Here is a 17,912-nt window from a genome sequence, read left to right as displayed (position 1 = left end):
TATGTTCTACTATTTTTTGTCTTCTATAATGCGACAATATGACAAATGTCATAATTTGTGTGGTGTCGAGTAATATGTCTAAACCTCACCAAATAACTTTTTCCGAAACATAGCTCTGGTAAACATAAATGTGCCACATTACATCACTTACATTTATTGTTAGAGCCCAAAATGGTCACAAAATTTGACTCAGCAAACTGTTTTTCATGCATGCCAATTGTGTTATCATCACCTTCTCTTGGTACAGATCAGCTCAAATGGCAGAGTCAGCATGAAATTAACATGAGTAACTGTGAAATAGGGTTAGGACACAAGCACAAATTGGCATGATCTTCATCTCCTGCATATATAAACCATTATAAGGTCCATTCCTAAGCAACAAGCCTTCTTGTGAGTGGGATATCGAGAATTTTATTCAAAAAATGAAGCTTTTTCGCACTAGGGCAATGCCGGTGCTGTTGGTTGTGGTGGTAATGGTAGGTTTGGTGGAGCAAGGGAAGGGCCAGAATTGTGGTAGCACTTTCTTTTCGGCGCTTGTTCAGCTAATACCTTGCAGGGCAGCGGTTGCACCGTTTAGCCCCATTCCACCAAGTGAGGCATGCTGTACTGCCATCAAATCTCTCGGCCAGCCTTGTTTGTGTGTCCTTATCAATGGCCCTCCAATCACTGGCGTTGATCGCAACATGGCATTGCAGCTCCCAGAGAAGTGCGTTGCTAACTTCGAACCATGTAAATCTCTCTCTCTCTGGATTGTTTGAGATGTTCCAAAAAGGCCATCTTTTTGGTCAAATAAGCCAAAAAAATGAAGAAAAATCTATTTGTCATCAATTAAAAAAAAGTGAAAACTATGCAATTTCTCAAAACTATCAATTTTTTTTTTATAATATATGAAAAAAAGTTGAAAAAGGCAATCAAGCCAAAAAAGTCACTAAGAAAAGCCAACCCAAAAAGGTATGGACTGCCAAAAGTTAGTAGATTAGGTTTTATCTCCATTTATACCGAAGTTGATCAATATAGTTTGAAAATAGATCCTGTTGCAAGTACTTCATATCTTCAAGAAACATTCATGAATAAAAGACATCAGTATTGCCATTAAACCATGCCAAATTCCTATGATTCTGATCTCAAGCAAGAGTCTAAAAGTATGACTTTTATTTTTATTTTTCCATGCAGGTGGTATTGGGAAGTAAAAGTACAGGAAGAACAGATCATCCGGGGAAATACTTGCGAATAAAAAGTGTACTAAGAGATGTAGGAAGCCTTTCATGTTATGTACTGCCTCCGTGCTGCTAATAATTATTAGTAGGAAATGTTGAAACTAAAATGTGCCAAATCCTTTAGATTTGGGGCTTTTGATATTTGAGTTGTTCTTGCTTTGTCTTTATTTTTATGTTCTCCTCATGATACGCTAAAATTGATTCCATTATACCAAAATAAAATAAAATAATAATAAATTAGATAAATTTTCATAATTATATTTGTGTAGAAGTGATAGAAAGACACATGCACTGATTCATTATTGAGCACATCTTTGTCAATTTTTGTTAAGTGTTGGTGCAAGTACTTCCCTACTCTTATTTCCAAAGTAGAGAAAAAAAAAAAAAATGTAAAGAAGGAAAAAAATGCATGCCCCTTCCAAAGGCACTATGAGAGGTGTTTGTTTATTCTTTAAGCGGGTCTCTAGATCTTATTTTAACAGAATTCTCATGAATTTAATTCTCTTTTTTAAATGTCACCATTTGCAAACAAAATTTCAAGAAATTCCAACTGAAATTCAAGAAAGCTATAAAGATAGATAGTTGAAATTCAAGAATTAATAAAGCAGAGTAAACTAACAAGGAGCCATTTTAGACACCGCATCAGACATTCTTATTTGAAAAAATTATAAAAAAAGATTTAGCTCGTCTCCAGTTGAAAGTTGAAGTGGACTAGACAGTTGAGATCTCTGACCGGTAAGAGTTATTAAACGAAAGACTCTTATTGGTAAGAATTTTTGAAAACATGGCCTAGTTGAATTTTTCCAAAGATTCTGACCGGTAAGAGTCGTCTGTTTAATGACTCTTATCGGTCAAAGACCTTAACTGTTTGGCCCAATTGAAATTTCAACTAGAGACAAGTTATTCCCTATAAAAAAAACTCTTAGGATTTGACTTTTGTAACTGTTGGGGGGAGTGGAGTGTAAGCTGATCTTGAGATTTGCAAGGAAATAATTTCACCTCTTTATTTTTCACATGCTCTCGAATGAAATGATTGCGGGTGTCAATATGCTTACTTCTTTCATGATAAACTAGGTTATTTGCCAATGCAATTGCTGAGCGATTATCAACATAGATCTCAGTGGGTTTTTCTTGTGGAAATTCCAAATGCTTTAGTATGTTCCGTAACCATATTGCATGGCACACAGCTGAGTTGGCTGCAACATACTTAGCTTCGCAAGTCGATAATGTCACAATTGCTTGCTTCTTGGACCACTATGTGAAGGTTGTATCTTCCATAAAGAAAGTAAATCCTGTAGTACTTTTCCGTTCATCCAAGTCACGTCTCCAGTTGCTATCTGAGTGCCAACAAGACTGAAATTATCAGTTGGTTTATAGAATAAACCATTATCGAATGTACCTTTGATGTAGTGAAGAATCCTCTTTGCTGCATAAAGGTGTGATTGATTCGGTGTTTCCATATATCTGCTAATCAGTTCTACTCCATAGGGTATGTCTGGCCTGGGCAAGTAAGATAACGAAGACTTCCAACTAGGCTTTTGAAATAAGTTGGATCCACATCACCTGCCTTTGTACCTTTTTTGAGCTCCACTCCACTGTCTACAGGGATTGCAATTTTTCATTACATATCTCTTGAGAATTTCCTTGGCATAGTCACTTTGGGAAATAAAAATTTCATCTTTTCTTTGTGCCACTTCAATGCCGAGAAAATGAGCCATCAATCCTATATCTGTCATTTCAAATTCTTAGACCATGCTTCTTTTAAAGTCAACATGGCTGGATTATTTCCGGTGAAAATTAGATCATCAACATAAAGACAAGCAAGCAAGCAAGCAACATGCTTCCATCAGCTTCCTTCTTCAAATATAGTGCGTGCTCATATGGACATTTTTCAAGATCATTGTCATGAAAATACTGATCAATTCTAGTATTCCATACACGTGGAGCTTGCTTTATTCCATAAAGTGCTTTCTTCAATTTGTACACTTTGTCTTCATGCCCATTCTGAACATACCCCGAAGGTTGTTCAATATAGATTTCTTCTTCAAGGAAACCATTAAGAAATGTAGATTTCATATCAAGTTGATAAATTTGCCACTTGTGCTGGGCAGCCAAAGAAATCATTAGCTTGATAGTCTCCAACCGAGCAACTGGAGCAAACACCTCTCCATAATCAATTCCAGCTCTCTGCTTGTAAACTTTTGCTACTAACCTTGCCTTATAGTGTTGCATTTCGCCTTGTGCATGCCTCTTTGTCTTGTATACCCATTTCACTCCAATGGGTTTGTGCCTCTCTGGTAGACTGTAAGTTTCCATTTGTCATTTTTCTCAATGGCATGAATTCTTCATCCATTGCTTTCTTCCATTTATTTTCTTGGATGGCTTTTGAGAAAGAAAGTGGATCACTATCTGCAAGTAGGCAGAACAAATTCAGATCTGCTTCTTTTGTAGCTTCATATATCTCTTGCAAATTTCTCATTGGTCTTGGTTATTTGAAAAAACTATCATTTGATGCTGCTGTTGCTGATGATGATGATGCAACACTTCTGTGAGAAACTGGCGATCTAGGTGCCGGTATTCTATGTGGAGGAGTTTGTGGCTCATCTTCTCTTGTGATTCCAACCAGAGCTTTTGATGTTTCATCTTCAAGAATGAGTTCTGTATCTTTAACAACTTCATCTTGATTCCAGTTCCAAGCTTTTTCTTCTTCAAATATCACATCTCTACTCATGATCACCTTTCTGGTAATGGGATTATATAACTTGTATCCCATTGTTCTGTCTCCATATCCGACAAGGATACATTTTTCTCCCTTATCATCGAGCTTGGTTTTTCTTGCTTTTGGAATCTTGGTGTACGTAACACATCCAAATATTCTAAGATGGTTGACACTTGACTTATGTGAACTCCAAGCTTCTTCTGGAGTCATAGAGTGAAGGCTCCTGGTTGGACATCTGTTCAACAGAAACATATCACATGATATGGCTTCAGCCCAAAATTGCTTGAGCAGTCCCTTTCCTTTCAACATGTTCCTTGCCATATCTAAGATTGTGCGATTCTTCATTTCAGCAATACCATTCAGCTGTGGCGTATAGGATGGTGTTGTTTGATACTTGATTCCATGCTCTTCGCAATAATTCTCGAAAGCATCTAATGTATACTCTCCACCTTGATCTGATCGCAATGTCTTGATGTAGTAGTCGCTTTGCTTCTCTACAAAATTTTTGAATTCTTTGAAGATACTGAACACCTCCGACTTCTTTTAAGAAAATACACCCATGTCTTCCGGCTATAATCATCAATGAAGGTGAGAAAATATCTATTCTGTCCATTTGACATTGGCTTCAATGAACCACACACATCAGTGTGCACTAGCTTCAGCGGCTTTGTTGCTCTCCACTTCACTTCTTTGGCAAAGCTAGTTCTGTGATGTTTGCCAAGAATGCAGCTTTCACAGACCTCATTAGTATGAGCAATATGAGGGAGCCCTTTCACTATATTCTTGCTTGACAACAACTTCAAGCTTCCAAAGTTGAGATGTCCAAACCTCAAATGCCATAGCTAGTCTTTGTCTTTGATGATGGCACTTAAACACTTCGCAGCATCATGTTGGATGTTCAATGCAAACATCCGATTCTTGGACATTCTCACTCGAGCGATCAAATTACCACGATTGTCTTTGATGGTAAGATGACAATCTTTCATGCTGATGTCGTATCCTTTCTCTAGGAGTTGTCCCATACTCAAAATGTTGTTCTTCATGGTAGGAACATAATAAACATTGGAGATGTAAGCATGATCTCCATTCTTGAACTTGATCAGAATATTGCCTCTTCCTTTCACTGGAGTCTTTAAAGAATCACCAAATGAGACTTGTGCTTGTACAGTCTTGTCAAGCTCAACGAACAACTCTCTTTTACCACACATGTGATTACTGGCTCTCGAATCTAGATACCAAACATTGTTTTGGTTTTCAGTGTCTCCATGGTGGACAAACAAGACTGTAGGTCCAACTTTGTTTGTTTCCTGCTCAGCAAAATTTGCTTGTTCTCCGACTTCTGTTGTTGCTCTACTTCGGCATTCATTGCTGTAATGCCCGAACTTGTGGCACTGGTAGCACTAAACATTGCTTTTGTCAACTCCTGTTCAGTTGTTGTAACTACCTCCTCTACCTCTTGCTCTTTCTCTTGGAGCAAAGTGTGGTTGACTTCTTCCTCCTCTGGCTGGACCTCTTCTGTCTCTTCCTCGAAAACCAGAACTTCGGTTATTATAACCATAACCTCTTCCTCGGCTTCTTTGTGATGTCTCCCCTTGCTCGTTTTTGTCATCTCTGAAAGACAGCTTTGATTGAAGAGCTTGCTCTAGGGAACTTGTGGGAGTCTTCTTGTTGATCCTTTGTTCATGAATCTCAAGTGTGCCCATCAACTCATCGGTGGTCATGGAACTGAGATCCTTGGACTCTTCTATTGCTATAACCACGTGCTCGAACATGGGACTGAGTGATCGGAGAATCTTCTCTATCACTTGAAGAGATTCCATATTCTCTCCATATCTTCTCATCTAATTAACAATGGTCAATGTTTTGTTGAAGTACTCAAAAATTGACTCATTATTATTTATGTGCAACATCTCGAATTTGCCACGTAACACCTGAAGTTGAACTCTGATCGTCTTCTCAATTCCACGGTGTGAGTTGCGAAGAATACTCCATGCCTCTTTAGAGGTTGCTGTTGTTAAAATCTTCTCAAAGCTTGACTCATCAATGCCTTGATAGAGTAGATACAAGGCCTTTTTATCTCTCTTCCTTGAATCTTTTAACGCCGTCTTCTGAGCTTCATCTAAATTTCCTTCATCTTTGAGAGTAGCTGGCTCGTCATATCCTCGATCCACTAACTCCCACAAATCTTGTAAGGCTAGTAGGACTTGCATTTGAATACTCAAATTTTCATAGTTCTCCTTGTTGAGTTTTGGAAACTGAGGCTAAAAGAAGTTGTTTGTGCTGGCCATTGGTTGTCTTTAAAAATTGTAAATTTTCAGGATGAAATTTGCAAATTCTGACCGTACAGATGTGTTCAAAATATTCCAAATAGTTGGAAAACACTCTTGGATCACCAAAAATGGACTTCAAACGGCTTAGATCAAGCCAAAACAAGTTGAACGGTTCAAATCGGTGAAATCTGGTGCGGCTGAGAAGCACCGGATAATTTCTTCGATACGACTGGCGTCAGTGGCTCAGCAGCTGGCGTCAGCTGACGGTACGGCTTGGTCAGCTGCTCTGGTCAACGCGACTTAGACTGTGGCTCGGCTCTAGTCAACGGCCTGAGCTTGGCTTGGTCAACGCGGCTCAACTGATATCAGCGGATGACGTCAAGTTGTGTGGTGCATGCTTGCACATGGGATCACGCATCTTCCTCCTCTGGCAGCGCGTGCGGTGCGTGAGCACGTGGGTGCGCATGAGAACGGCGTCAATGGCGCATATGGAACGTGCGGGGTCGTCCGAGATCCATTTTCGATGCGGTTTTCACGGTTGTGCTCGTCTCATTGGGAGCTTGAAGCTGATGTGATCAAAAATGGATTTCGACCACTTTGATTTCTGGGCAATTTTTGAAAAACACACTCTGTTTTTCTGAAAACGCACAAAAACTGGCTCTGATACCACTGTTGGGGGAGTGGAGTGCAAACCACTGTTTGTGATTCACAATGAGAGGATTAACACTGAACCAAACTTTACTTCACTCAAATAATTCTGAAAAAAATACAGAGCATGAACTACAATTTTCTCTCTTTTATTTTCTTTCTCCCACACTCTGAATTCTCAAAACACATAGCTATATTAGATAAAACTAACAATGTGAATGCATTGAATGCAGCTACGGCTAGCAGTGTGAATGCATTGAATGCAACTACGGCTAGCAACCAACCATCTTGATTTCAGCCTCCATTTTTGACGAACAATTTTTATATCAAGATCACTTCACAACAGTAACAAAATAAATCCTAAAATTTTAGTGCTGTCAATTTAAATTTTAATATTTTGATTTGTTTTCAATGTAAGTCATTTGTTTATTTTTCGTTCAATAAAACCAATGAAAAAAAATAATATTTTAGTTATTAAATTCAACAAAAAATAAAAAATATTTTAGACATTTTATATACATCTACATTAAATTTAATGGCTAAAATATAACTTTTTTGGTTGGTTTTACTTAAAGAAAATAGGCAAATAGTTTAGATTGAAAACAAATCAAAATATTAGGATTTAAATTGATAAAATTAAAATTTTAAAATTTATTTTATTATTAGGGTTAAATTTTAGATTTTTTTGTTGTTGTAATTTTTCCATTTTATTTTTATGCTTTGTTTTGGATGGGGGTGTTTCAAAGTTTCTATAGTGCCATTTTATTAAACAAAAAAAAGGGTCAGAATTAAGGTCTAAATTCTCAATTTCAGGAGTTACAACACTAGCCAATGGGACCCACAAAGCAATCATGGGTATGGTAAAAGATCAAATTCGTTTATTTAAAAAGACTACTGTGGTAGAATTTTGAACTGTTAAAAAATAATCGGTGGAATTGATAATTGGTTCAAATTGTTGGTTTGGTTTATTTTTATTAGTTGATTGGTTCGGTTTTCGGTTTTAAAACTTTGGTTATGGTTCGAAATTTTCATTGTAAAATTGATAAATTCTAATTAATTTAATCAAACTAATTATTGTTAGTTTATTTATTAGCATAAAATATATATATATATATATATCATATTTATTATTATATAAAATTTCTAAAACTATAAAATCAAACCGAATCAAACCATTATTTATAGTTTAGTTCAGGTTTGGTTCTATAGATTTAATAGTTCGATTACAATTTCAAATTTTTTAGAGCCGAACCAATCCAATTTGTATACACACCGAGTAGAATTTTGGAGTGATCCAACGAAAACCAATTCATAATAGGTGGAAAATCAAACTTGAGTAGGTTAGAGACACAATATGGGATGAGTGTGGGATCTCTCGAATGGGGGTCTGAGTGGGCCCGACAATTAGAATTCTCAGCCTGGTTCCACGAGTGTAACATGAAATATAATAAGAGTTCAAATCTCACAAATCAATAGAAAGTCTTAACCAAAGTGTCTCGGCTTGGAAATTTAGGTATGAGACGGGAAGGTTATGAATTAAGCACTCCCACTCACTCAATCAAAGATCGACCTCTACTAATTCTAGATATGAGATTCATTACCAATATATGCTCATGTTCCGATTATTAATGCTAAAATCACTATGCGAGTAAACAAGTATATACCAAATCACTTACTTTGGAATGCTTTGATTTCATGCGTTTTGACAAAGAGTTTGAAAAAGTGCAACTCAAAGAAAAGATAATTTAGGACCTCAGTGCTTACCATTTCACCAAAACCTATAGGTCCAACAATTAGTATCAGAGTAAGGTCTCAAGTTCGATTCCCCTAGAGTGCTTGTTGTTTACGGGCAGGTGTTGGGGGGGGGGGTTGTTGGCCTGGTTTTAGACCAGCTGCCGTGGTAGAGGTTCGGGGTATGGTCGACTTGTGGCTCTTAGTCTTGTATCCTTTAAGGGAATAAAGTTGCGCTTTCATCACTACTTATGGGTTTTAGTGAGATGGTAAGCGCTGAGGTCCTACAATTGGTATCAGAACTTGGACTCTTGTTTTAAGATTTAACAATCTTTGAGTATTTGACCCATGGTAACCAGTAGACCTCCTTTTTTTGATGGTAGCAATTATAATCATTGGAAATAAAAAATAACTTTGTATTTTCAAGCTATTAATTATGTGTCGTTTTGGGAAGTTTTGTAAAAAGCCACATTTTTGATCCAAGGGGAAAAAAGCTGGCAACCAAAAACACAACAAAAATTCATTTGGAGAGAGAAAAAACGCAAGTGTTGAAATCACAAATTGGGGCCTATAACAAAAAAGTAAAAAAGTAAATTTCTTATGTTGGGTAAGGGTATTTTGGTCATTTTAATTTGACTTGACACTATAAACAAATATTAAACCAAAAGCCAAAAGGCAGCTTTTTACCAACTTCCCAAATCATTTTCTAAAAAAGCTAAAAAAACTTCGTAAAAAGCCAAAAGTCAGCTTTTTACCAGCTTCCCAATACACCCTTATGTTTTGTGGTTCTTTATCACAAAAGATCCTAAAATCCCTATCAAATTAGTAAATAATATTTGTGTGCCCAAAACTGAAGAAGAATATGATGAGTATGATTATAAACTGTTACAAGCTAATGTTAAGGCAAAACTCATTCTTGTGTGTAGACCCATAACCCACAGGTCCAACAATTGGTATCAGAGTAAAGTCTTAAGTTTGATTTCTGTAATGACCCAATTTTTTTTTTAAATAGCCAGTGCATAATTTAATCGAGCAAATTTTTGAATTTGATTGCTGTGTAAATTCTGTGCAAAAACAGTTCTGTTTTGTATTTTTTTAAAATAGTTTCCGATCTCAGAAAATTATGAACTTTTTTTATGTTGTTCACATACGAGTCTAGCACGTTGGGTAAACATTCAAAATTTATTGATGAGTATTTATTTTATGAAAATTCACAGACTGATCGGTGTTTGGTTTAGTGTATAGTAGAATTTGAAATTGAGTTTTGGGTGTTTGGACCATGATTTGAGATAAATTAGTTGGGTTTATTTTGGTATATAATTGGACTATGTTTGACTTATGGGTGAGACCCATGATTTAGATTCAATTTAACTTGAATTTGTTTATGATTTATGTTTAATTATTTGGTCCATTTTTATTATGTGATTGGTATGTTATTATTTATTATATATGATTATAATAAATATTTGATAGTTAATTTTATGGTGTGTGCCATATGGCGAAAAATTATATATGTTTATATATTAGAATAGAGATAAGATATTTGGTCAGATGGGTTGAGGATAGATTAAAAAAAAAAAAGATGGTCAACATGATGATGGTTTTCGGATGTAGAATAATATATGATGATGATTATTATTTTTGATAGTGGAGGATACGGTGAGAACACAATGATAAAAGGGAAGATAAGGTTTTGGGTAGAGAATAATTCGGTGGAGGTGAGGGACAGAGGGAGCTAAAAAGAGAGCCACACACAAAGGTAATAAAAAAAAATGAAGAAAATATCATCTCAATCTAGGTGCTCAAATTGGTGGAGTGGGTTTCAAAGGTGGTGGAGAAAAAAAAAATAGATTTTTTTTTTAAGAAAGGATAAATTATTTTTAGAGTGTGTTTGGGTTAGAGGGAGAAAAGGTGGTGGGTCTATTATAAGTTGTTCAATGTTCAAAAGCTGATTGCTCACTCGGTGGGTCGATTAAAAAAATATACACAAGCTATCTCTCTCTCTTAGGAGGTATGGGCAAAGAACATGGTTTTCGGGCTGAGCAAAACAAGACACACAGACACATAGAGATAACTCTCAGACTTTCTCTGGCACGAGCTTCTCTTGGGGGCAAAAAAAAGAGACACATATACACTGGTTCTCTCTCTTTCTCTCTCTCTCTCTCTCTCTTTTCCTCCCTCCATTGATGCTCAATCTTTGAGCTTGAAATGAGAGTCTTTAGAGTGAGATTTTGCAAAAGTTTTGTAAATGAAAGTCGGAGAGCTCATCGTACTCTTTGTAGTGGTAGTCTCGGATTCTTGATCAGGTAAGATTTGCATTCCAGATCTGCTCTTCTTCATTATATGAGGTAGAGACTTTATTCATATTTTTACATTAAACCTATGCTAGGGTTATTTTGAGAAAATATGTCATTCTAAGAGGTATTGCATACATATATATATATAATTTTCAGATTTTTGTTTGATAATTTTTGGAAGAAAAATTATGTTGAAATGTTAAGAATGTTAGCATTTTGAGATTGATTTTGGAAAAATCAATTTGTGTTGTTAATTTTGTAAAAAAAAAAATTCGAAAATAAAATTTAAAGGTTGTATGATTGCATTTACATCATATTAAGATTAGATGATTTATTTTGAGAAATATAAAGTTAAATTATTTTTTTTATCTTTGATTTTGGAATTTATTTTTGAGAAAAATAAATTGATGTTGAGGAATATTGTGTAAATTGTTAAGTTGGGATTATAAAGTTGTTTTAGGATTTAAAACTCTAAAAGTGTTATATTCATGATATTTTATGAAAGACGATATGTTGATGATAAAAAATTGTTCATTTTTGTGAAAATAAAAAAAAATGTGAAATGTGGACTTTTGAATTCACTACCTTGAAAACGTTACTCTTGAGTATATTTCATAATTTTTGATATAAAGATCATGCAATTAATTAATTTTAGAAAAGTTGTGAAAATTGTTATTGGTAGAGAATTTGGGAAAAATATTACCTCTTTAAGTAGCTTGGTACAAAAAGATAGTTATGTTGAAATATGGTTATGTTTGAGGGATGAGGCATGTGAAGTTAGGCTTGGTATTATAAATTTGAAATTTTTTGAATATAATAAACTTATTAATTTAGTGGATTAAATTAGTTTTGGTTAAAGGTTATATCCGTTATGGTTAAAAGTGTGTTATTTTTGATATAGTAGGATGTAAATGGTAATATTTAATAAGTATGAGATTTGGTGAAAATCATATTGGTTATCTTGGTTGAGGTTAAACAAAAATTGATTGAAGGTTTTGTGTGCGTTAAAACAATTGGGAAATTAAGAAATAGTTTTAATATTTGGCGTATGCTAATAGGTTATAGATTTGTCTTGAAATGACTTAGTTAGAAGTTTGTTGATTTACATGTGGTAAATACATGAACATTGACATTATTATATTATCTCTTGGGATTTTATCATGGTATTACATTGACAGATATATGAAATTTCATCACAATGGAGCATTGTGTGGTGGAATTGAAATTGGAACTATTCTAATGCATTGTTACATATTGCATTGCCATTTCATTTCATTGTTACTATGGATTTCGAATTCAATTGAAAACTATCGTTTTGAGAAAGTAATTGGTTTTAGTGAAACAAGATCATTTTGAATTGTTTTGGGTAAATATGTTGGTAAGTCCGGCTAGGAGGTGTACTTTGATATTGGTTAAGTTGGCCTGAGTGTCCATGGTGAAAGACCAGAAATGGCGTGAATAGGTGTCACGACCCCAAATCGCCCCTAGTAGTTTGGTGCCGTGATGGCCAGTAATCCGAGATTACCGAAGGCCAACTTACAAAATTCACACACAATCAGAGTACAATTATATGAGTCTAACAAGTACGGAAGCGATTTATACAAACAGATTAGTCCATAAGAGATGTGCATAAGTCAAATGAGATAGCAATCACCTGCAGATGGGTTACAACTCAATTACAAACAAACAAGGTACAAAATACATCTTTCATATTAACGAAAGGGCTTCACAAGACGTCATGAACAAAATACATGAAATACAGCTAGAAGCAAAATCTTCAGAATTGAAGACATCCTCACTGCCGACATAACATGTGTACAAAACACGCATCTTGATCAAAAGGCTTCTCAAGCCGACGTATGCAACATACAAGTATTACAAATCGAGAAGCATAATTTTCAAGACTGCTGACGTAATTACAAGTTAGGCCGACATAATCAAAATCCAAAATAAGCTCCAGAATCACATCTAGGCGTCACCGCCTTCTTGCTCATCACCTACATATATATAGAGAGGGTGAGCTTGGATACTCAGTGAATGGTATAAATAATAAAGGGGTTTGCATGAATAATAGCCGAAGTCCTATCAAAACAATACAAGACAAAACTTTATATATAACAAGGAATGGACCTCGTCCATCTAACAGATCTTCAAAGTTTTAAGGGACACTTACTAGCATCACATATTACAAATAATAACATTCCGGCAAACGTATCCATGCGGTAAACCGTCCGTGGCAAAACAAGACGAAGCAAGAGAGGCATCTCAAACATGGGTGCTACAAAAGTTTAGAGTCCTCTAGCACAAGGGACTTTCAAGGCAAGATGTGCTGCGAAAGTTTAGAGTCCTCCAGCACGAGGGACCTATGTTACAAAGGCCCGTAGCCCTTTAACACTAGAGTACAAATCAAGGGCGCTGCGAAAGTTTAGAGTTCTCCAGCACAAGGGACTTTCAAAACAAGATGTGTTGCGAAAGTTTAGAGTCCTCCAGCACAAGGGACTTTCAAAACAAGAGATGTTGCGAAAGTTTAGAGTCCTCCAGCACAAGGGACTTTCAAACGAGATGTGTTGCGAAATTTTAGAGTCCTCCAGCACAAGGGACTTTCAAACGAGATGTGTTGCGAAAGTTTAGAGTCCTCCAGCACAAGGGACTTTCCGAGAAGGTCATCAAGACAAGATCATACTTGATATACAAAACAGGGACAATTATTCATGCTTAACAAACACTTTCAAAACAAAGCGAAGCAAAGTCTTTATCGAAACGTATAACATACCTTTATTAAAAATACCACTCACCTAGTTCTTCAAACGTCGGGGTCAAGGGAAGTCCAAGTCCTACAAACGCATGGCAAAGTCTATTGAATGCACTACTCAAAACAAGTCTAGCTTACATGCAAATGACCTCGGCATCCTTCAAAAACTAAGTCAATCAAATTGAAACACAGTTTCTTATCTTTGGAAAAACACGCTGGGCAACTACCAGGTCTAGGCCGAGGTCCCACACCTCCTTGCCGAGGTGTAGCCTCGATGGCCACATTCAAAAGCGAAGTCGGGAAAATCTGGGTTTCCCTCTTGATAAACATGAAGAACATGAGTATGAAGAAGATGAACGCAAAGATCAAAACTTGTTATTACAAAAGCTGAGATTTCATGCTATAATTTCAAAACATGGACCTGGGTACCCACACTCAAGGATCTTATCAAAACAAACACAAAAGCATGAGCCTTAATGCAAACTTTCGGATCAAACGAGACTTTTCTTCAAAAACACATGAAAATCGTTTTCTCTTTCTAAAACTAACTTTAAATCGATGAATGGCGTGTAGAATAGGTTTGATCGTGCAATGCAGCTAGAAGATGAATAAGAACAACAAGAATAGGTTAAGATTCTAACCTCAAATCTCGAATCTAACGGCTCAAGCTCCAACGATCAAGCTTGGAAGTTCACTCTCTCTAGCTCAACTTCCCCTTCTTCTTCCTAGAGTTTCTCTCTCTAAAAGGCAAGATTGATACAAAAAGTATGCTCCTCACGACAATCACTGTCTTAATCCCCCTGTCGGGACACGTGGCATCGGCTGGTTGGCTCAACTAAAAAAGGTGACTGACTTGACAGGACAAGACCAAGACAAAGTGTACTCAACAAGCTAAACAAGAAGAGTACTCTGGCAAGTGATGACCTCGGCTAAGGGCAAAGCTTCGGCAAGCAGGGTAACAATGACATCGGCTTGGAAGGACAATACTTGGCTAAGCTGTGCCACACCTTGGCCTAGATGTGCCACACCTCGGTCTAAGTCATACCAATCCAGGAACAAAATCACTCATGTAAGGATCAAGGATCTAGAACGCCTAGATATTAACATCTCGGCCCAGATGATGCACATCTCGGCCTAGGCGACGCGAACCTCGACCCAAATGGTGACATCTCGGCCAATATGCCAGGGTGAAGGTGGAGGTCAACCAAAAGGGGTTCCAGGATAGTTCTAAGTGATAAAGGTCTCGAAGGTGTCTAGGCTTAAGATGACCTCGGCAACACACCAGTCAAGGACAAAGCATGCAAGCAATCATTCAAGCAAAACAAGACAAGGTTTGCAAATGCACTAATAATACAAGATCATCCATAAATATATGCAAGTATGACTAAGTCAAAATGAGAGTTGTTACATCCTACCCCCCTTAAAGAAGTTTGGTCCCCAAACTTGAGTTACCTTGTTCCAAAAACAATTCTGGATGTCGGACTTTAATTTCCTCTTCCAATTCCCACGTAGCATCCTCCCCGTAATGCTCCTTCCATTCAACTTTCACCATTGGTATCGACTTGCTTCTCAACTGCTTCACCTGTATATCGACAATTCGTATCGGCTTCTCTTCGTAGCCTAAATCTTCATTAATTACAATTCCGAAATAGTCGATCACATGAAGCGGATCTCGAATATATTTTCTCAACATCGAAACATGAAATACATTATGGACTTGGCTCAATCCCGACGGCAAAACAAGTCTGTAGGCAACGAGGTTAATCTTCTCAAGAATTTCAAAAGGCCCGATGTAACGGGGTGCTAACTTACCCTTCTTCCCAAATCTTGTAACTACTTTCATCGGCGAAATCTTTAGGAACACGTGGTCCCCGACTTCAAATTCTAGCTCTCTTCTTCTCTAGTCAGCATAACTCTTTTGTCGACTCTGTGCGGTTTTGATCCTTTGCTGAACGAGCTTAATCTTCTTGGTTGTTACTTGAATTAACTTGGGACCAAGCAGAGCTTTGTCTCCTACCTCGGTTCAACATATCAGCGACCTGCACTTTCTTCCATACAGTGCCTTATACGGCGCCATGCCAATGCTAGCTTGATAACTGTTGTTGTAGGTAAATTCCACCAAAGGAAAATGTACTCCCCAACTCCCTTGGAGGTCCAATACACATAGTCTAAGCATATCTTCAAGTGTCTAAATCGTCCTCTCTGTTTGCCCATCAGTCTGGGGATGAAAAGCTGTGCTAAACCGCAACTCGACTCTGAAAGCTCTTTGTAGGCTCTGCCAAAATCTGGAAACCAACTTCGGATCTCGGTCTGGCACAATTGACATCGGCACTCCATGAAGTCTAACAATCTCATTCACATACAACAAAGCAAGTTTATCGGCGTTGAAGGTGGTCTTAACAGGCAAGAAGTGCGCTGACTTAGTTAGTCTATCCACGATAACCCAAATCAAATCCATACCCTTTTGTGTCTTCGGCAAACCAACCACAAAGTCCATGGAGATGTGCTCCCATTTCCACTCAGGAATCGGTAAAGGTTGAAGAAGTCCTGCTGGCCTTTGATGTTCTGCTTTCACTTGTTGACAGTACAGACACTGCGACACGAACTCGGCTATCTCTCCTTTCATGTTCAGCCACCAAAACGTCTGCTTCACATCCTGATACATCTTGGTGTTCCCGGGGTGAACAGCAAACTTGGAACCATGAGCTTCCTGTAAAATTTTCCTTTTTAACTCTGGAATGTCGGCCACACACAATCTCCCTTCAAACTTGAGCGCTTGATTTTCTATGGTATATCCTGATCTCGACTTCGACATAATCTCATCAGCTACTTTCTTGAAGAATTCATCCTCCATTTGTCTTGTCTTTACTTCCTCAACAATAGTCGGCTCCACTAAGATTGCGGTTACACATGCCAAATTTCCAACCATCTTTCTGCTCAAAGCGTCGGCTACGGTGTTAGCTTTACCTGGATGATATTGGATTTTCATATCGTAATCTTTCAACAACTCAAGCCATCTTCTCTGCCTCATATTCAATTCCTTCTGAGTGAACAAGTACTTTAAGCTCTTATGATCCGTAAAAACCTGGCAAGAAGCTCCATACAAGTAATGGCGCCAAATCTTCAAAGCAAATACCACGGCTGCTAATTCTAGATCATGGGAGGGATAGTTCTTTTTATGTGGCTTCAACTGGTGAGAGGCATATGCTATAACCCTACCTTTTTGCATTAATACACAACCCAAACCCTTATGCGAAGCATCACTGTAGACATGGAACTCTTCATTACCTGATGGTAGTACGAGAATTGGTGCTGCGACTAACCTCATCTTCAACTCCTGGAAGGCTGCTTCTCTATCCTTAGTCCATTCGTAAGTCACTCCCTTCTTAGTCAGTTGTGTCAACGGAATTGCAATTCTTGAGAAATCCTTTACGAATTTTCTGTAATAACCAGCCAATCCCAGAAAACTACGAACCTCAGACACATTAGTCGGCCTCGGCCAATTCACCACGGCTTCAATTTTACTAGGATCGACCGAAATACCCTCTTCATCAATTACATGACCCAAAAATGAAACAGTGGAAAGCCAAAACTCACACTTGTTAAATTTAGCATACAATTTCCGATCCCTCAAAGTCTATAAGGTAAGTCTCAAATGCTCCTCGCGTTCGGCTTTATTCTTAGAGTAGATCAATATGTCATCGATGAAGACAACCACAAACTCATCTAGATATGGCTTAAAGACTCTGTTCATCAAATCCATAAAGGCTGCAGGGGCATTGGTCACTCCAAAAGGCATCACTAAAAACTCGTAGTGGCCATACCTCGTCCGAAAAGCGGTCTTCTCGACATCCTCGGCTTTAACCTTAAGCTGATGATAACCCGACCTAAGGTCAATTTTGGAAAAGACTCGTGCTCCTTGCAACTGGTCAAACAAATCGTCTATCTTCGGCACCGGGTACTTATTCTTAATGGTTACCTTATTCAGTTCCCGGTAATCAATACAAAGACGAAGTGTACCATCCTTCTTCTTAACAAACAAGATGGGTGCTCCCCAGGGTGAAGTGCTCGGCCTAATAAAACCCTTATCTAGCAACTCTTGTAGTTGAAGTTTCAATTCCTTAAGCTCGGCGAGGGCCATCCTATAGGGTGTTTTAGAGATGGGCTGGGTTCCCGATATGATGTCAACAGCAAACTTTACCTCTCTATCCACTAAGTGACCAGGCAAATCATTTGGAAAGACGTCGGGGAATTCATTAACAACTGGGACGTCGGCTA

The 17,912-nt window shown here is 37.5% G+C and overlaps 1 protein-coding gene across 1 annotated transcript; it reads left to right on the top strand.

Moving 5' to 3' along the window:
- The first annotated feature begins 446 nt into the window (after nucleotides 1–446).
- Nucleotides 447–1,190, top strand: LOC114263294 (Bifunctional inhibitor/lipid-transfer protein/seed storage 2S albumin superfamily protein). Its single transcript, XM_082913165.1, has 2 exons — nucleotides 447–729; nucleotides 1,174–1,190. Exons 1-2 carry the CDS (start codon nucleotides 447–449, stop codon nucleotides 1,188–1,190), a joined length of 300 nt encoding a protein of 99 aa, XP_082769291.1.
- The last annotated feature ends 16,722 nt before the right edge of the window (nucleotides 1,191–17,912 follow it).

This window comes from Camellia sinensis, chromosome 2 (assembly GCF_055761805.1).
Source record: "Camellia sinensis isolate YWXY chromosome 2, ASM5576180v1, whole genome shotgun sequence".
Taxonomy (NCBI): domain Eukaryota; kingdom Viridiplantae; phylum Streptophyta; class Magnoliopsida; order Ericales; family Theaceae; genus Camellia; species Camellia sinensis.
This window is presented reverse-complemented; position numbering and strand designations above follow the sequence as displayed.